Source organism: Lactuca sativa, chromosome 2 (genome assembly GCF_002870075.4).
Source record: "Lactuca sativa cultivar Salinas chromosome 2, Lsat_Salinas_v11, whole genome shotgun sequence".
In the NCBI taxonomy this organism is placed as follows: Eukaryota; Viridiplantae; Streptophyta; class Magnoliopsida; order Asterales; family Asteraceae; genus Lactuca; species Lactuca sativa.
In genome coordinates this window covers 161,739,099-161,760,992 of record NC_056624.2, presented here as the reverse complement: position 1 = coordinate 161,760,992, position 21,894 = coordinate 161,739,099, and the positions used below count along the sequence as shown (strand labels likewise).

The window sequence follows — 21,894 nt, the reverse complement described above, 5'->3', positions numbered from 1 at the left end:
GCAATATGGATAAATCACCTTCTTGCAGAGATAACCAGAAAATTAGTAACTTCTGCAACCTTACATGTAGATAAGAAGTCAACTTTGGATCTTATGAAAAATCTTGTGTTTCACGGGTGTAGCAAACACATCTATACCTATTTTCAATTTATTAGAGAGTGTGTGGAGAACGGATAAGTAAGAGTGACTCATGTTTGCATCAAAGAACAAAGAGATGACATACTCACAAAAGCAATGGCTCAAGTGAAGCATAAGGAAATGTCAGAGCTAATTGGAGTCAAATAGGTATCAAATTTTGGATTAAGGGCAAAAATGTGAAGAGTAATCCAAATTTTTGAAGCACGTTTTTTGTTTTATTATTTGGTCTTTTACTTAGTCTAGTAAAGTTGAATAAGTCAATCCATGTAGGCAAGTGGTCCCTCTTTTTATGTAGCTAGGTGGAATCAATTTCCTACTTTTTAGTTTCTCTCTATTTGTTTAAATAGAATAGGCAATGTGTACTTTCGAAGCTCTCTCCATTTTATAGTTTTATGAATAAAGAAGTACATGCAGAATTGCCCCATAGTAAATGTCACCTTTGTGTTTTGTGTCATTAAACATCATATAAAACCTTTATCCTTTGTGTAAAATCAATCAAATTTAGGGGTTGTGGAGGTTTGTGGTATAAGGGTGAAATAGGTTGTGTAGTGGTGTTGGTGGTCTGATTGCTTTTTTTTTCCAGTTGTAATAGGTGCAATAGAGTGTAAAAGTAGGTGTTTTCAAAACTGATGGATAATCGGTTGAACCTTCTTTTCTTGATGGAAATGGTGGTGTATTATGTTGATAGTGGTGGTATAAGGTGGTCTATGGTGGTGAAGGGTGGTGGATTAGAGATATTGAGGAAATGGTGGTGTGCTGATGGGGGAGATAGTCAACCGATAACATTCGGATAAAGTGGGTGGTGGTTTCTACTGGATTAGGTGTGAAAGCCAATAACTAAATTGTTATATACTTGAATTAAAAAGCAAAGTCCTTTTTAGGTTGCCCTCAAAACTAGTAATTGACTGGAATGACTTTTTGGTGAGAGAGATGTTGATTTACTGATTTATTATATGATTAATAAATAACAATAAATAATTTATTAATATATTATGAGATTAATATATAATTAGAAATAGAAATAGTATTATTTAATTAATAATTAATTAGAAATAAATTGTGATTAATTATGGGATTAATTGGATTAATTATGGGATTAATTGGATTAATTAATAGTACAAAGACTTAAGTTGTAATTCTTCAAAAGTTATACAAGAGCAAGATTCTAGAATACTCATGTGGTGGTCAGATTTTTAAGAGCCTTCTAGGGTTTCTAGGATTCTCTATGTGGATAATAAGGAAACTAAATAAAGTAAAATTTGAAATACTATTATTTTATTTCAAATTAGGGTTATCTAGGGTTTTTCTGTTAGTTATAAATAGGACTCTATGGGTTCCCAATTTTCATCTATGCATACCTATAGCAAGAAGAGTCAAATTTCTGCTCCCCTATCCTCTCTACTCTCAAGGATTCCATTGCTAAGGTTTGAATACAAACCATTAGTGACATCAAGTTTTTAGTGTTAGCTTTCCAAGAAGCATCAAGAAAGGAATTGTTTAGTTATTTATCATAATAATCAAAAGGTATGTAAACCCTAATCCTTGTTATTTTTTATAATAAACTAGGGTTCTTTGATGTTCATAGACTATAACTATCAATAGAGTAAACTTAGATCTAAAGTAGGTTGCATGTGAACTTAAGGGTTAAGTTATTTCGCCTCATGCTTTAACGTATAACCTACAAGACATATAAGTGGTATCGGAGCTATAGTTTTCTAGTTGATTGTGCATAATAGTGAATAGATCAAAATTAGGGTTTATAGAAATTAAACCCTAATGGGCTTGAATTTTGGCAAATGGCTAGGGTTCTTGAAACCCTAGCCTCCTCCCTAAATTTCGAAAACCCTAAGGTTTATTAGTTTTCTTAATTATTATTTTAATAACCTTAAAATTTGAATAATTAAAATTAGATAACCATAAAACCCTAATTTTCAAAAACTAGAAGGGTTTTGGATTAAGATTAAATTTGAATTATTTTATTAATTTTTTAATAAAAAATAATTATTTAATCCCTAATGATTTAAATTAATTTAATTAAAGGTTAATTAAAATATAAAGATTAAATCATACTTGGTTTAAATTTAATTTAGATAATTAAATGTTTTAACCTTGTATTTTGAAATGTTTTCAAATACACCTTATATATTATTATTAAAAGTTATTACTATATGTATAAGAATAAGTCAGTCGAATCGCTAGTATGTCTCATTCACGAAGCCATATTATAAGGGGGTATAAGGAAGCAACCTATAAAATGACCGTTGAATGGGTGTCCACTCTCACCTATTGTTCCCTTGTTTGGTGGAGCATCGTTAGCAGAACGGATTCGATAATACATAACCTCATTAAAAGTATAATGATACAAAAGTACTAAAACCCTCTTTAAAAATATCACTCTAGTTACTAAAGGAAAATGTGAAAAGTATGCTAATCCATGAAAATGCACATCATGCTTTATATGTCGTAAGTGGAGTGTGCATGGTTAACCAACATACTAATAGGGACTATAAAAAGATATGATGGGCATCTCAGAAATTATCATTGTCGATGCTTTATAGACATGCATGTCTTGAGCTGAAGATGGATCAAAATGGTGAAAATGGGACCAAAATCCCATGTATGGATTCAAAAGTACACCAAACTCCAGATCTAAACAATATAATCTACAAAGGACCTCATGGATCCATAAAGTTGCTAACTTTATGAAATCCTACCATTCCTACTAGTTTATACTTGAAGAAAATGGGACAAAGCCCTAGATCTAGAAACATAGAACGATAAAGTTTGGATCTTGAACACTTACAAAGGTCCATAGATGACTAAAAGAGGTATCACAACTTGCCAAGATGATCACAACTCCACAAAAGCCTTCTTCTTCCTTAAAGATCCACCAAAAACACCTAGATGAGCTCAAAAATTTAGGAGATGAATTAGGGTATCTTCAAGGGGGTTTATGAGGTGATGGAAACTGAGGGTGGAGGAAACCCTAGCCCCTAACTCCCTTTAAATACAACTTAATCCTGTAAATTAGGGTTTGCTCCTAATCAGATGTCATGTTGTGACCAATAGAGTGTCACGTCGTGACACCTAAACAGAAAAAACCCCTCACATTGCCATGCCACATCGTGATGATACCTTCATCACATCGTGGCTAATCCCAAAACTCATAATTTACTTTAAATTCATACATTGAGGATCTGAATGTTACAATGATGGGTTTTCCTTCGCCAAGAACATTGTTTTGTAGAGAGTTGTGGAGGGTGAATCGATACACTTAACTTCAATCCCGAATTTTAAGAAACCCTAAAATGCAAGATTAACAATCTTTTGTATATAGTTGTGGGGGTGAATCAGTCCATGAGAATATATAATTGATCCCAATTTCAGATGATGTTGGTACCGTAAAAGATTGAGATAATGTCGCTTATGAAGGATTGAGATGTTGTCTACGCTAAAGGATGGTGTGATGGTGGCTGAGACGATGCCATCGACGAAGGATGGTGTTATGATTGAGAAGATGGTTTATCGAAGATTTACAAAATTCGTCGCACTTGGTATTAGCTTTTCCACAACTAGATTCCTAAGCTCATCGTCGGAATCAATGACACTAGTCGCGGTTCACTTTCATAGCTACTTTGAGACCTAAAGCCTACAACTACCTCTAACTTTATTGACTTGAAAACGTGTGTGTGTGTGTGTGTATTTGAAAGAGGAAAAAAAATAAATGGAAATAAAGAAATAAACGAGGAAGAAGATGGAGGTATGAGAAAGGGTTGGAAGTTCTATTTTTATTTTATTCAAAATAAACAAAGAAAAATATAAATAAAATTAAAGATGATATAAAAGTTATTTCACATGGTTTAGGGACCAAGAAACAAATTGAAATCATATGGACCTTTCCATAATAAAAAAATAAATACTTCGAAATACTACTTGAAGTATGTTTTAAATTAATTTTTTAGGCCCATTAATAATTGACTTTGGAACACGTGCACTTTTACCGTGACATGAACTATAAAGAGTAATATTATGTAGACTATCCAGAGTGGTAGAGAAATAGAGATGTGAAAGTCTATGTGGCAGGCCTAGTCATGCGTGAACACCACCCTAGTGTCTGGTGGCTTGACTGTGGAGTGCTTGTGAAGACAGGCCAAGACGATCAATAGGATTCGAGTTTGTATATTTGACTGTTTTTCTTTCTTGCTACCAGATTCTTGAAGATTCCCAGCAACATCACTAAAGCATCGTACATGATCAACACCAAATGCAAGAAAGCTCACTTTTTTTTCCAGAGGCGTTTTAACTTGGCAGTCATACCCGAATTTAACAAGCTTTTTTTTTTTTTTTTTTTTTTTTTTTTTTCAGTTCCTTATCTAGATTCTATTGTCATTCCCGTTCTTTTGTTTTGTTTATGGGTTATCTGGTTTGTTGTTTCAATAAAAGATGATATTTTCATGAGCCTTTCCCTTTGCCCACCAAGTGTTTGATAAAATTTCCAACCTACATTTTTTTTTCTATAACTATATTTTTCCACTTTCCCTTATGTATTAGATTATGTTTTTTTCTATTTAATCTAATATAAAAAAATAAAAAGATAAATATTGTGGAGTGGTAACAATTTCCAAATGTTAGTGCTTTGGTGGTGAACACTCCCCTTAGCCTTGAGAAAATAGCATAAACGACAATTATAAATTTATAAGTTAATTGATAAAGAATGTTTGGTGAAATTAATGATAAACTGGTTGAAATGTATAAAATAATAACAAAAGTATATAAAAAATTAATTTTTTTTATAATAATTAAAATATATATTTAAGAAAATTAATAATCAAATAAAATAAATTGGATGTTATAATTCACACTCAAACCCATTTTAGCAAAGCAAAAACTACCATTATTTTTGATAAAAAAAACATGTTAGAAAACCTCTTTTCCAGTCTATTCAACCCTCGTCACATCAAATAATCATTACATATTTTTTTAATAATAGAGTAAATCACATGAATGGTCCCTATGGTTTGGGATAATTTGCATTTTTGGTCTCTAAATTACTTTTTTTTTTTTTTAACTTGGAAGGTATCTGCTGTTTGTTTTTGTTACACGCTTGCTCCTTGTCTTACCTAAAAGGACTATTATGCATTACTAATTTCTTTTATTATTTATATTATTTTAATTTATTATAAATAATAAAAAAAAAGCATGGTGTGTCTCACTCCTTTACTGCCACTCTCAATATCCTTGGTCGATTGATCCTTCTTCATCATCATCGCCAACCTCCCCATCCTCAACCCTACGTCCTCTTCTCTATAGACTTGAAAATGCTCCCTCCTTTATCTTCAACGTCGAGTATCTTCTTCGTCCACTACTCACCGCCCACTTCTTCATCACTGATAGAACCCCAACTTTAAGATTAACCCTTTGTGACCTAGATATCGCTGCAACAGTATTACTCATGACACCAACCATCCGATAGGCACTTGCCCCATTGTCTCTCTCTATTGGCCAGACATGACACGTGGCACACCTCCATTGCCATGTTCTATTTTACCGTCTCACATGTCATCAATGTTGTATACCGTCGCTGGTCTCCATCACAAGCAATCGCCAACTGCCTCCATTGCCAAGCGAACGTCGCCGACCTCCATTGTCAATCTGACCGCCTGTGGTCTCAGCTCAGTTCTATTCATTTGCTTTGTATAGATTTCTTTGTTTGATTTTAATTATTGTTGCATAAATCTATGTCCATGAGTGTTTAATTTCAAGTTTTTGAGTCTGATGTCAACTATATCTACATAAGTTGAATTTCAAGTTTCAATTCGTGCTCCATGTATGATTTGTGTTTCAATTTTGATCTTAGATTTCATAACCGATTTATGCTTCAATATTTGAATCAAATATCTCAGTCCAAATCTTAATGCTAAATATTATATATTATGTCGAGGCTTATCATAAATTTGTTTTTAGATGTAGACATGCAGTGATTCTAACTCTGATGATAAGGTGGATGGTGGTGGTGAATAGTATGGTAGATAGCGTTCTAGGGAGGAGGGGCAGTCACAGACATGAAACAGGAATGGAAGGGGGGATAAGGAAAAATCATGGTGTAGGTAAGGTAAGGTGAGGTGGGAGTGGGGTTGGGGGTGTATTTATTTAAATAATTTAAAAAAAAAAAAAGGCAAAATAGTCTTTTTAGGTAAGGCAGGGACCAAAAGCATAAAAAATCAAACAGTAGCGACCTTCCGAGTTAAAAAGATAAGTTAGAGAACAAACGCACAAATTACGCCGAACCATAAGGACCATTCGTGTAATTTACTCTTAAATATTATATGTAAAAAGCTTCAAATATATAATTTCGGGTTATATTTATTACTATTATTATATCTTTACTATCTTATAAAAGAAATCCCACTATTTCTAAAAATAGATTGAATATAATAATATTATTTTTTTAAGACGTTCAAATCATTAAGCTAATAGTACAAGTAGTAATCAATAAAATAATATTAAATTTTAACCTGTCTTTTGAATCCTTATATTTCTCAACAAATTCTATCTCCTTCCCTGAATTTCGGATAATTCAAAATTTGAAACCATTAGAAAATACATGTTGATTCAAATATCCTTCCTGCAGATGACTCTTTCTTAACAGGTTTTTATTTTAATCCTTACTTGTAATTGATTTCATCATTTTTAACTTTTTGTATTTTTATCTTATAAATATATTGGGTGAAGGCTTTATTATATCAGGTTTGTTCCTAAAAAGGGTTTTACTGTGTTTCTTTAATGTGTTGGCTTTGCAGGTTCAAAGAACTCAACCAAGAGGGCCAGTTAGAGCATTGTATTATCATTAGTTTGTATATTTTGGCATCTTACTTTTGCAATAAAGAACAGTTAAACACAAGATTTGACATGATTAAGGTAGTTTGTATATTTTTCATCTTGTTTAGTCTAAAAATGAAACCTTTTTCATCATTGGTCCTTATACTATCAAGTTTCATCACATGGACTTCCTGATTACGGTGATTATTGTCCTTATTATAAGGTTCTATATAGATTTTGTTCAATATTTTAAGGTTTCGAGAACCTAAATCAGTATGAATCCTTGAATTACATACCATCGTTGAAAATGTTTTAATTTGTGACCAAACTTGGTTTAAGATCACAATGAACAAGTTGACACCTGAGTATTTTGGCCTTCTCAAAGGTCTATTTATCGACTTTTGAATCACAACACCTGATATTCTAAAGGTTTATTTTTATAAACTACTATTTATATATTTTAGCATTTTACTTAGTAGGACATTAAATTAATAAAGGAATTAAGGAAAACGAAAAAAATAGGACGATAAACAGTACAAGTGGTTTGGGTATGTATAAATGGAAGTAATAACCATTTAGGGGATGTTTGGCAAAAAAACTTATTGCTTATTTGTTTATTAGCTTATAAGTTAATAAGTAAGTGTAAGGTAACTTATGAAAAAATGACGTATTAGAGGTTCCCCACCGGAATAAGTTATTTTAATCCAAACACTTTTTTAACTTATAGTGATGTGGAACCTAATAAGTTGTTTTAAAAAGGCTTAGCCAAACACCCCCCTTAATATGGTGTGGTAATGCTCTTGAAAAATAGATGTCATTTAATATTCATTTCTCGAAGTGAACGCAAAATGGTTTTAACTCTAAAGAAATCAAATTATTCGCCACCCGCTTCTTTGCGCGGGTAGACGGCTACTATATATATATATATATATATATATATATATATATATATATATATATATATATATATATATATATATATATATATATATATATATATATATTATGCATTACTTTTAACAATTTTCAATTTCTATTATTAAAAAAATCACGTTTATATTTCATAATAGCATTATGAATATCATTGTCCTTTTTATTTTCTTTATAATAAATAAAAACTTAAAATATTTATTTATTTTTATTTGATTATTAGGACCAAATATTATAGAAATAAAAAAAGGGTTCGAATGGTTTCTATTATTTCTTGTTAAAATAAAACTAAGACAACAAAAGATATTTATACAAATTGCATAAGGAAACCTAGACAAAATAGAAAACTAAATATTTAAATAAATGCTAGATAACTGTTTGGGTAATTGGATTAATATAATGTTATTAACACCATTTCCTTTTACTCCCTCTTAAGACCTTAAGTTGAAATGTGAATATTGCGAAAGTCCAACTTACCTAGAAGATAATGAAATTGTTTGGCACCGAGTGGTTTAATAAAAATATCAACAACTTGTTCAGTGGAGCTGATAGAAAATGTATGAATTTCTTGAGATTCAACACGTTCACAAACAAAATAATAATCTATTTCATGTGTTTTGCGTGTTCATGTAAGACACATAAGACACATGTGATATATTTACGGTGATCGTAGGTAGTGGTGGTTGAATCTTTGAACAATGAGGATGTGAGTGGGAGATAATAAATTAGTAAGTATTAATAATTAAATAGACAAAATAACTTTATATAAAAATAAACTAATTGAAAATAAAAAATTATATATAAGTGCAAAATATTATTTTTATGTATGTTAAAGAACAAAATATGTAACAAATTAAAATTTGACGAATTTATTGTGGTAAAAAATAAGTTAGAAACCAACCATACAAATTCTCAAATCATATGAATAAATGATGTAATTTACTTTTAATATAATTGTTTAATGATAATAAAACAAAAAAAAGGTAACAAATTATTGATTTTGTTATGACAATAAATAAAAAAGAAAAAAATATAAAATATAAAATCAACGCTATTTAAATAAGAGGGACGGGTGTGGGCAAGGAGGTTTCCCGTTATAGGTGACATGATACCTAAAAACGGCGCCATAACGGGTGGAACGCTGCCCCGAATTGTCGTTATTAGGTGTTACGTTTATCACGACAACGGGCCATAACGCGTATAATTGATGCAAACGGTCACAATTTCGACCGTGTTTTTAAAATGGTAACTAATTAAAAAAAATTACACTATAAATACATACAACTTATATCATTTTTAAATACAAAACCCATAAATTTCTCTCAATATTTCAATATTTCAACTACATAATTCTTTAAATATTTCAAAACCAAAATATGAATCGTCTTGATCTGGCTCATCCGTACAACGATGATAACGACGAAGACGATTTGTACGTGACTATGATGTACCGGTACTATACAGACAACCTACTACAGTCAGATCCAACTCCACTACTCACGCGACGTACGACGTTAAATAGAGATCGTGGCGAAGGGCATAGACGGCTAGTAAACGATTACTTTGCCGAAAATTGTGTCTACCAGCCAAGCGATTTCAAAAGAAGATTCCGTTTGCGGAAAAAAGTCTTTGAAAGGATAGCCAACGCTATGGAAGCAAGGTATCGTTTGTTTCAACTTTTATAAATTACAAAATGTCACTTTTAGATAAAATAAATACAATTTTTACATGTTTAATATTTATTTAGATATTGTTTGTTTCGATTTTTATAATTTATAAAATGTCACTTTTAGATCAAATAAATACAATTTTTACATGTTTAATATTTATTTAGGTATTGTTTGTTTCAATTTTTATAATTTATAAAATGTCACTTTTAGAAAAAATAAATACAATTTTCACATGTTTAATATTTATTTAGGTATGAATTTTTCCAAATGAGATATGATGCTAGAGGCAAACGAGGCTTTACAGGGTTGCAAAAATGTGTTGCTGCAATAAAACTTATGGCAATGGGAGAGTCGCCCGATTCTGTTCACGATTATATGAGAATGTATGAGAAGACCGCACGAGAAAGTTTGTATTTATTGGCAAGAGGTGTTGTTGAAACTTTCGGTGACCAATACTTGATCAAACCTTCGTTGCATGATACGCAACAACTATATGCGGCGCATGAAGAAAGACATGGTTTTCCGGATATGCTTGGGAGCATTGACTGCACACACTGGAAATGGAGAAATTGCCCCGTGGCATGGAAAGGCCAGTATTCGAGCGGTCATCATGGAGCGCCTTCGTTGGTCTTAGAGGTTGTTGCTTCACAAGATTTATGGATTTGATATGCTTTTTTTTGGGGTTGCGGGTTGTAACAACGACGTCAACTGTAACACCCTCATCCTCAGTTATTAATAATGATATTTTGGTTTGGATTTTTAAGAACCTACTCGGCGAGTTGGCCTCCCTACTCGTCGAGTAGTAGCGGGTTTGTCCGCGAAGTTTAATGACCTACTCGCTGAGTTCATTATGGGACCCGACGAGTAGATGCTAACAGATGAAACCCTAGATTTCGGGGCCTTGCACCCTATTTAAAGGGTCATTAGCCTCCCCTTTACAGCTCTCTACCTCCCAAAAACCCTGATTCGAGTGTGAGTGTGTTTCTTGGTGATTTTAAGCTTGAAGGAGGGATTTGGTGAAGGAAACACTTGAGGAAACAAGCTAGAGGAAGCAAAGGACTCGTGGGGATTCAAGATCTACTTCTGTGGAGCACTTTCTAAAGGTATTAAGTTGTTCCTTGGCTCATTTCCACCCAAAACCCTCTTGTGCATGGATTCTAAGAAAGGGATTTTGTGTTTAAGCCAAGATCTGAAGTTGTAACTTCAGATCTGGACTCCTTTTAGCCTTGAGATGCATAAAGTTACCAGTTGAGCCTAGCTTGTGCCTCCCCTCAAGTGTATGACTACATTCCAAGCTTAGATTTGCTATTTTAGGGCCTTAAAGCCTTGCATGCACGTAAAGTTTGCAACTTTACATGGAAAGCATGCCTCAGAAGCTTAGATCTGTAATTTGGAAGCATTGCATGGCTCAAAAGAGTCTGTATGGATTGAGATCTGATAGGACTCGGCGAGTAGCAGGGAGTGACTCGGCGAGTCATATGAAGGCAGGCATGGACTCGACGAGTTGGATGAACGACTCGGTGAGCCCGATGAATATTGTCTTAGACTCGACGAGTTGGATGAACAACTCGGCGAGCCGGATGAAGATTACCTAGAACTCGACGAGTTGAAGGAACAACTCGGCGAGTCGAGTAAGATTTCCCCAACTGTTGGATGTTCGTAGACGTGTCGAGTGGCAAGCAAGGAAACTCGAAGAATGACCTTAGATTATCAATCAAGACCGTGTGAACTCGACGAGTCACCTCGATGACTCGGCGAGTAGACGTTATCCTAGGAAACTCGGCGAGTCACTAGTTGTACTCGGCAAGCTAGGGTCAACATGGACTGTTGACTTGATCTTGGCTGTAGTTGACCAGGATTGAGTTTTGGGAAATGACTGGATGTGGTATGACACTTTTTAGGCAGTTGAGTGGAGAAGCTCATGGGGTATATTTGGTCGCAAAGTGTCAGTTCAACATTCGTGTCAGGTGAGTCTTCTCACCATACCTATGGGTCTAAGGCACCAAGGCTGGCCCATTATGTGATTATGATATATGTGTTAGACATTCTGTGTTTTGTTATGTGATTGCATGTTTTGTATGAAGACCCCGAGGGAAGCCCGTGGCATTGGATGTAAGACCATGTGGGGTAGCCCATGACATTGGATGTAAGGCCATGTAGGGGAGCCCATTGCAGTCCTAGGTAAAGACCGTGTAGGGTAGCCCATGGCATTCTCACAGGTTTCATGTATGCATGACTTACGTGATATGTGTGTAGCTTTTATAGTTAACAGGATATATGATATGTGGTTTGTGTGTGTGTGGTATGTTCTGGGAAACTCACTAAGCATTTCGCTTACAGGTTGTTGATTGTTTCAGGTACTTCAGAGCCTGAGGGCAAGGGCAAGGCGTGATGACGTGGCGCGCACTCTACCTCTTTTTTTGTGTGTTTGGGACTCTATGATGTTTTCAAAAAGTACAATGAAATTGTAATGATTGTGAATTGGAAAACAAATGGTTTGGAAATTTATGGATTATGGGATTTGTTTGATTAATTAAAAAAGGAAAAATTTCTTGATAAAATTGGGTTGTTACATCAACGTTCTCGATCAATAACTAATATTTGACGATCTTTTGTCAGGAAAAGCCCCGGATGCTCCATTCACAGTGAATGGAAACGAATATAAGTTTGGGTATTACCTTACAGACGAAATATATCCACAATATTCCACGTTTGTGAAGGCGTTTCGACACCCAATAGATCCAAGAGACAAATATTTCAAGAGAGGACAAGAAGGAGCACGTAAGGAAGTTGAACATGCTTTTGGGGTTTTGAAATCAAAATGACACATAGTTGAACATGCAGTGAGACCTTATGAGTTAGATACTCTATGATATATCATGTATGCATGTATCATAATGCATAACATGGTTGTTGAAGATAAAGGACGCAATATTGCAACGTATTCGCCTATGGAGCCAAGACATGCAATTTCAACCAGGGACATCAGAATATTTAAATAAAGTGGTTGATATTCAAGATCAACGAAAACACAAGCAACTCCGTGAAGACTTGGCGGATTACATCTTTGTTGGTCACGAAAACGAAGATGAATAGTTTTAGGCCAAAAAATGTAGGTTTTATCATATTTTATTTATTTATTTTTTTGCTTTTTAGGTTTTTAAATGTTTTTGTGTTTTGTTGTAATTTTTTTAATGTTGTTTTTAATTTAAGTTTTATTAAAATTTTATTTTTACTTTTCAAATATAAATAAATAAAAAAAACAAATTCGAAATATAGAAAAAAAACATCAAAAAAAAAATAGAAAGAAAAATAGAAAATAATTGGTATTATCACATGTTATTAGATGTTGCTCATTTCCACATTGGGTGTTATAACACCCATATATGAGTAGGATGCTGACATGATATTTTTTGGATGTGATAACATGTTGCACCATCTAGTAGTCTTATAGTAAATTAAAAGGAGAACTAAAACTATAAAACAATTCAATTAAAATATTATTATTATTATTATTATTATTATTATTGAATTGGAAAAGTAGATGTCATCGCTGGTCAATTCAGGTCATGTCAATTAGATGTATAAAAATTGTTTTGGTTGTGAATAAAATCCCCCTAAATTCATTGAAACACCAATACACTACCTTTTTTTATTTTTTTATTTTTTTATTTTTTAAATATCTTATACTCTGTTATTTAGTTTGCAATAATCTGAAGAAAAAAAAAGTGTGCCTGCCAAATTGCTTAATAAGCCGCCTTAAATTAAACTCTTTGACCATTTTAAACAAATCGTGGACCAGTAAATTGTGGTGCATAGCAGATGCTTTGAAGATTATCAATGGAATAAGAGTATAAAACAACTTAATTACTATCTCGAAGTTTGAATCTTGCAGGGTTTGTTTTCTTGAATTTGAAGTTTAATACTGAGTTGCAGTAAGTTTTAATCTTGCTAATAGTATTAAATAAAAAAAAAAATCAATTGGGTGGTTGGTATCTCCTATTGTACTTAAATGTGTTTTCTCGGGATGCATGCCTTTTGTTGTTGTGTTTTTATGATGTTGGTCCCAAGAATTTCAGTTCATATATAATATTCACCTTCATCGCATTTCGATATTTTGTTTCAGATTTCTGGAGACATTTTTGTTTTAAGATGGGGTTTCTTGATCTTCTGTCTACTGCTTCTACGCCTATTCTCAAAGTTCTGATAATCACAGCACTCGGCTCAATTCTTGCCATGGATTCTGTCGATATCTTGGGCCAAAGTGCAAGAAATTACGTCAATAATGTAAGTTTTTCATTTTCAATTCCCTTAATCACTTAATCTATTAAGCATATGATGATTAAAAATTCAATTTTGCTGATTCTGGAAAGTCATAATCTTGGGTTCGTATACCAATGTTCAAGAAAATTGCTAAATTTGATTAAAGATTCGATTTTTCTCAATACGTGACTCACAAAACTCGTTCTTATATCCAGGTTGTGTTCTTTGTGTCTAATCCAGCACTTGTGTCTAGCAATCTTGCTCAAACAATCACTCTTGAAAGCATAATTTCTATGTAAGTTCGATTTAATGAGTTGTGTCTTGATATATTCTGTTGTTTCCATTGATTTGCCTTTAAAATTGTTAAAAACTTCAGGTGGTTTATGCCTGTTAATATTATTATTACATTCATAATTGGAGCAGCACTTGGATGGTTGCTTTTTATCATCACAAAACCACCTCCACATCTAAAAGGCCTCATCTTGGGTGTATGTTCAGCAGGTAAATTACCTAAAATACCCCTTATAATTTAACAAAATTTTAAAATTTTGATTATGAATTACAGGAAACTTGGGAAACTTGCCTTTGATTATAGTCCCAGCTGTATGCAAAGAGAAAGGAAGTCCCTTTGGTGATCCTGATGTTTGTCATGGGTATGCCATGGCGTATGCTTCATTATCTATGGCAGTATGTATTTTTTTGTATAACTATTTGTTTGAACACGTTTAATTAATGCGATATTTATTTATATTTTCTAACTTCTAACAACATGTTTATAGATGGGAACGTTATTTGTGTGGACTTTCGTGTACAACCTACTAAGGGTATTCTCGGAAGATTCTGGTAACAATATTGTCACAGACACAGTAACCATGAAAGAGGGTTTGAGTGAAAGATTGCTTCCATCATCTACATCTAATGTTAACATGATGGGAAAAGAGAAGGTTGTTTTTTTGCTTTCACATTTCATATTTTAAATTCAATATAGTCAACCATGTAATTTACTCATGAGTTTGACTTCAGGGGATGTTAGGTACAATTAAGCAACATTTCGGGAACTTTTCAAGAGCTGTTAACTTGAAAGCGGTGTTGTCACCATCAACCACCGGAGCTGTACATTGCTTTTTCCCACTCTTAAATTGATATTATTTAGGGTGTTTAAAGGGTCTTTATTTAGTAGCAACCATATATTAAATGTGAATTTACTTATAATATATATATTTTTTTCTTCCATCATAAAGCTTGTAGGCCTCATAGTTGGAATGATTGCCCCAATTCGTAGGCTACTAGTAGGCACCGAAGCTCCTCTTCACGTGATTCAAGATTCCGCATCCTTAGTCGGGTATGATCTTTTTAACCTATATATTTCATTTCATGTAGTGGTCCCGTTATCGAATGGGACCCACAAGAGTCTGACACTGATGAATCGTGTTCACCATTGTCTCAGGGATGCGGCGATCCCGACTATGACATTGATTCTGGGTGCTAACCTTTTAAGAGGTAAGTAAACTTAGATTATAAATCGCGTTCTTGTGTAATGAGTTAGTTGATATTGATTAATAGGACATGATTTTTAGGTTTGAAAGGATCATCGGGTGTCTCGTTACCACTTGTGTTTGGAATCGTAGCAGCTCGGTTAGTTTTGTTGCCAATTATTGGCATTTTTATCGTGAAAGGAGCACTTTACCTTGGCTTCGTGCATGCGGATCCTCTTTATGTTTACGTTCTTTTACTACAGTTTGCGCTTCCGCCTTCTATGAACATTGGTATGAAAGTACAAGTTGTGAAATTTGTTGTACATGTTTTAATTTCTTGGATTTTCGATTGGATGACTAGTTATGAAATTTGTTGATGTGATTATTGTAGGTACAATAACACAATTATTTGGAGCTGGTGAAAGTGAATGTTCGGTGATTATGATGTGGTCGTATGGTTTGGCGTCAGTGACACTCACCCTTTGGTCGATGTTCTTCATGTGGCTTGTGGCTTGATTTGTTTCAATTAGACACATCAAGCATAAGAATATCAAAGGGCCCTGAAAAGCTAGGCAATTGCGTTTCTTGCACCAAATCCAGTCAAAATTAATTCATTTGCATTTGTTTGGTGGTGAAAGAAATGAGCGGAACTTGAGCTTATAAGGCTCAACTCGAATTGTTATCGAGTTTCTTTAGCCATGTGTCATATGTAGTATTAGTATTTATGTAATTAAGACTAGTGAAATAGCAAAAGGGTTTTTCTAGTTATTCGAGATCAAACGCAACTTGAGCTCCTAAATCGTGTTTGTTTATTGAGCATGATTTGTAATGAAAACTTTTGGGCTCATTGACGTATCGAGTAAAGCTCATCCTTGTCATTTAACAATCATAAAAACAATGAAGGCAGTGGCACGTGCAATTGATAATACCAATATATGTATCCATTTGCGGGTTAAATTTTCACATGTACTCGTTACCACATAGTGAAACAACAATAACAATATTAACATTATCACAATAACATAAAAATTCTTTTTATTCCGCACTTTGTTCATCATTATTCTTCTTTCTTTATCCCCGTGAATGTATGTAGTCTAATGTGTAGAAAATAAAGGAACTAGAAGTCTAGAATGGCATGCAAGATGAATTTTCATTTTTGTGAGAGGGATAAAGTAAGAGAAATAAAATCTACTATAGAGGGATTATGATAAAAGGAGCAGACGAAAAGGTCTGATCTTTCTATAAGATGAAGGTTCAAATCCCACTTGAGACATATTAAAGTAAAATAAGAGTAAAATAGATTTGCCATTAAAAAAGGATAGAAGGAGTATAATACTAGCTGCCGATGAATTTTTGGTTTATAGGAAGGATATTTGTGAGACAAAAGTTGGTTAAGGCATTGCTGCTTAAGAGGGTCATAGGCAGCAACGACTACTAGAGGAGGTCGCCAGAGATGATAGTCATCGGCGCGCAGGGGTTAACATAATGCTCTGATATTATTATTATGATATAACTAATTCTGTTCATTCTCATTATAAATAAAAGTATTTGTAAAGTCCAATTTGGAATCCTTATGTAACTTTAATACTAAAATAAGGAAACTTTAACTTGTGTCTAATAAAGAGCATACTTTTGACAAACAAAGAGACACTTGGGAGACTTATTATTCTTGGCTTTCGAGATTTTACTTTATTCAGTTTTAGAATTAGGACTAGTTGGACATCTCTCTCGAATGTTTAAAAAAGTGAGATTTTTTTTGCTATTATAAGCAATGGCTAAGGGAGTACAGGGGCATAGGGACATACAAGTGTTACACCCCCGTCAACCTCTCTAATTCTAATCTCCGTACTCCCACTTCCATCCAGGCCCATCCCCCTAGTCCCTAAAGTTTCTTTAGGTTTTAGTATCGACTATACAATATACATGAGGGAATGGGGATGAACCGACAAATTGGAAACTGGTGATTTGTTCCTAAGAGAGGAGGAAGGTGTATTCTCTAGACTCCTCTTCTAACGTCCCATTTTCAAAACAAAAAAAATCATTTTTTTAAAGTAAAGTTTCTCAATTATAAATCTATTATGAAGAAAACCGTTTATTTCAAATACATTTATTGAAAATCATAGTAGTATTAAAGCGCGAAATCTTCATTGTTGCTGATGAATGTGTACAATCACGCTTATGTCTTCCCATGATGACCAATGATACATGAAACAATAAACAACTGGGTAAGCACAAAACTTAGTAAGTTCCCCCAAAATACTCATACGATAAACATACAAACATGCATAACGACCCACAATCATCAGATTGGAATGCCCAGACCCAATCAGTCAACTGACTGAAATGTCAACATACAACATGTCCAATCAGCCATCAGGTTGGAATACCCAGGGTTTATTGGCCTACTACCTCAACCCAACCGCTCTTCTCGAGCCTCCATACCTACGGATTACAGCCGGCCAGCACCGTGTATCTTGGCTTATAGCATAACGCAGGACCGACTCAACCCACTACCATCATATGTTGTCATATAAACAATCAGGGATCAAGTAGGCATAAAATACATGTAAATACCAATCATACATCTCACTACCTCCTACTAGTCATCTCTCAGCACACTGTCCTGCTACCAACTAACCTCCATGAAATGTATAACCATAAGTAACAAGAGGTGAGATAGCCACCCGAACAGATGATCATACTATAAAGCCACAACCAAACAAGGAACATGCAAGAACGACTTGATCAAAAGTTCTCAGGCTATCCTACGCGACTACATACAATTCCTAGGGCACTCCACTAGATGATAACCAACAAGTACAGGTAGACATACAGATCTACAGATTACTACCGCAAGGTAACATCCTAAATACTAGGATACAAATCTAACATATCACTATAGCATAATAACATCCTATATACCAGGATATAGATCTAACATATCACTATAACATAGCAACATACTAAATACCAACAATCCAAGGAATACATAACCATATATATTTAGAGGTGAGATTGACATCCGGACAGGTGGTCATACTCTAGATCCACAACTAAGCAAGGAACAAGAAAGAAAGCCTAGATCAAGAGTCCTCAGTCTATCCTACATGACTATATACAGTCCCTATGACATCCCTCTACTAAAAGATAACCAAAACTAGAGGGCCGGTATTGGTGCCTTCGACCCACGGGTACAATGAGGCAAAAGTCACCTGAAATGAAGAAACCCAAAAAACCGAGACGCGTTTCCCTTTCTGCATTGCGTGCTCCCACGAATCCGTAATCACCAAAACCAAGTAAAACCTTAATCAATAGTCTAAAAATCTCAACTTTGACCTAAAGTTAAACTTGTTCCAAAGTCAACGGTCAACGAAGGTCAACAAAGTCAAAGTCCATGGCAGCTGCGTACGCCCACCGTACTCCTTATACGCCCAGCGTATGCAATCTGATCTTATTTCTCCATTAAGTACTTATCACTTAAGACCTTTTGTCCAGAGGTCATATCTAGACTCAAAACATCGACTTAAGTAATAAAGTTTCCACCTTTATGACTTTTAATGGCTAGAAAAGGTCCTAAAAGCCAAAACCCTAAGTTATTAATCCATTAAGACATCATAAATCTTGCATGGAACGGATAAAAGGACTATGATCATATTTTTATGGTTCCTAATAGCTTCATAATGGATAAAGTTTCCAACTTTATCCATTAGAATGGTCCCAACAAACAAGATCTAATCTTCAAGTTTCAAAGGGACCAAAAGTGCATCTTTTTCTACGTAATCCATTAAGTCCAGGTCTCCAACCTTCATATTTGAATCAATATGATGTTTAGATGGATAAAGTTTCCAACTTTATCCATAACAAGGTCATAAACTTTCAAGATTTAAACTTTATGTGTGACATCCCCAATTTCACGGCCAGAAAAGACCGATTTGTTTATGCTTTGTTTTATAAAATCAGAGTAATCTTTTGATTAAAAGAGTTGCGGAATTTGTTCCCAAAATAAAATATGATAAGAATTTTGTCCAAAACATTTCTCAAAGAGAATGTATTTTCATTAAATAGTTAAACCTCGGGATGTCATGTTCGATACAGACCAAAAGCATAAACAATATAAAATAAACCTTACAACAGTTATTTATAGCCACTGATCTATAATCCAAAATCTCTCGTCAAGTCCACCAACTTATACCCTTGTGCCATTACCTGTAATGCAAAGAAAATTGAGTGGGTCAGGCTTGGGAGCCTGGTGAGCATAGAGGGTTCTCAACCCACAATAATACATTTATTATATTCCATTATCAAACAATCAACCCAATTACTCATCCCTATTATCTTCGTTTAATCTTCCCAAAAGATATTATCCTAAGGGTCATCTCCTATATCATGTTTACCTCTTATCTCCTTACATCTTATTTCCTTATATGTTTGTTCCTAAGAACTTTTCCTAAGGATCATCACATGCATCATATAGACAATACTAATTCGGGGATCAATCCCTCAATATGTGACTAGTAAGGGTTAGGGTATCATCGCATGATTACACAGCCACAACATCGCATGGACTTGTAAATCATAATAAGGGTTAGAGTATCATCACATGAATACGCAGCCACAACATCGCCTGGACTCGTAATTCATAATAAGGGATAGACTATCATCGCATGAATACGTAGCCACAACATCGCCTGGACTCGTAATTCATCACCTATCTATCATCACCTAATTATCATCACCATTATATCCTCACCTATCTCTTATCATAATTTTTTCAACACACATCAACTATTTCATCTACCCATGTTCTACCCAACATATCTGTAGATATAAATTACATATATAGTTTAAATCATTTAACACCCATATAAAAACATCAATTCCAAGCCCATCTTAAATAGACAAATAATATATAACACATAACACGTATTTCATAGCTAATACTTAGAAGAAAGTAACTATACACTCACTTGATTAGAAGATGATCGGACAACACTACGGCTTGTAAAAGTAGTATTCTTCGGTAGATCTGGAAGATCTTCACAAAAATCGGCTTCTCGCGAGCAGAGCTTCAACTCGGGAATCGCACTTCTCGGGATCTTTGGGGCCTTGGGACTTGCTTCGGGGCTCGGGAATGATACCGGGGCTTCGGGATATTTCTTGCATGAAAAACGATGCAAAAACGCGAGAGAAAGAAGATAAATGAGCAAAGGAATAAGGCAGCCTCGACTTCCTTTTATAAGGGCTGGAACTTCGAATTACGATAGGCGTAATCTTAGGTTACGCTAGGCGTAACCTGGATAAGCCCGGTGACTCCCCCCCTTGGATAATATTGGATTTTATATTTAATTTAAATATCGAAATTATTTAATAAACTTCAAAAATTCATATCTTCCTCATACAAACTCCGTTTTCGACGTTGTTTATATCCACACGTAGGTGAGACTACGCTCTACAACTTTCGTTTAGACTCCGTCGATTAATTTTGACTTTATTTTTATTATTTATTTTTAGTAGGTCGGGATAGGAAAACTCCGTTATAAATTCATAACTTCTTCATCCGACGTCCGTTTTCGCCTATCTTTTTATCGTTTCACTACAATTAACGAGATCTTCGATTCTCGTTTAGATTGTTTCGGCTAAAAACCGCTCGGTCTCAAATCAAGTATTCGGGCTGCATATCGCTAAGTCGAAACTTAGAAAAATCATAACTTCCTCATACGAAGTCAGATTTGGACGTTCTTTTTATGCACACTCACTTTTTACGTCGCGCTGTGTCGTGCCGGTTCTGTCGCGAAACTTCGACAGGTCATAACTTCTTTGTTATAACTCGAATTTCGGTGTTTTTTATATGTACAGAATCCTTGTAACATATACTACAAATTAGTTAAGATTATTCATTCTAAATAATCTTCTATCAAAAAGTCATTTTTGACGCTTATCGTCTCTAAATTGACTAGCACTGATCTACGGACGTTACAATTATCTCCCCCTTAGGATGATTACGTCCTGAAATCATCAACAAAACATGATTTGTATACTGAATCCATACGTTATCTCTCCATTCTATCAAAAAGTCATTTTTGACGCTTATCGTCTCTAAATTGACATGCCCTTAGTACGAGTCTGGCATACCACTTGGTCCTCAGCTCGTATCTGGTATGCTAGTGAGTCCTCAGTATGTATTCCCGACCCTCAGCTCATATCTGGCATACTCCAGGGTTTGTTGATCACTACACGAGACAGTGCAACCTCAACCCTACCTACACAACATGTCTACATATACAACTAATTGCACATACAGATAATCAAACGGTAACACATGTAGTCCTACATATCTACCTACCTGGCATAGCAAACTAGCATGTATAACTATCTCATACTCTACACATCATCAACTACTGGGATATCAAATCCAACGGGCTAGCCTTGGTGCCTTAGACCCCTTAGTATAGTGAGAATAACTCACCTCTCAACTGTAGAATCGATGTGATAATCTCAAACTCTCGAACCACTGCCACAAACTCCACCACCTGTATTTACCATAGGACCATTTCCATATATTTCCAATTTACTAAAATACCCCAGAAGTTAATTAGTCA

At 34.4% G+C, this 21,894-nt stretch overlaps 2 protein-coding genes across 3 annotated transcripts; both read left to right on the top strand.

Annotated features, from left to right (window-relative positions):
- The first annotated feature begins 9,263 nt into the window (after positions 1-9,263).
- LOC111915956 (uncharacterized) lies at positions 9,264-12,653 on the top strand. Its single transcript, XM_023911585.2, has 4 exons — positions 9,264-9,547; positions 9,809-10,146; positions 12,177-12,364; positions 12,477-12,653. Exons 1-4 carry the CDS (start codon positions 9,264-9,266, stop codon positions 12,651-12,653), a joined length of 987 nt encoding a protein of 328 aa, XP_023767353.2.
- A 631-nt stretch (positions 12,654-13,284) lies between these two features.
- LOC111916006 (protein PIN-LIKES 3) lies at positions 13,285-16,142 on the top strand. Of its 2 annotated transcripts, none has more exons than XM_023911642.3 (11): positions 13,285-13,453; positions 13,684-13,844; positions 14,036-14,115; positions 14,197-14,321; positions 14,386-14,507; positions 14,600-14,764; positions 14,844-14,933; positions 15,062-15,162; positions 15,268-15,320; positions 15,398-15,586; positions 15,687-16,142. In XM_023911642.3, the coding sequence occupies exons 2-11, from the start codon at positions 13,710-13,712 to the stop codon at positions 15,809-15,811; spliced, it is 1,185 nt and encodes a 394-aa protein (XP_023767410.1). In that variant the 5' UTR covers positions 13,285-13,453; positions 13,684-13,709; the 3' UTR covers positions 15,812-16,142. The 2 variants fall into 2 exon arrangements, with proteins under 2 accessions (XP_023767410.1, XP_023767409.1); XM_023911641.3 differs by having other exon boundaries at positions 13,285-13,492.
- Positions 16,143-21,894: the final 5,752 nt, after the last annotated feature.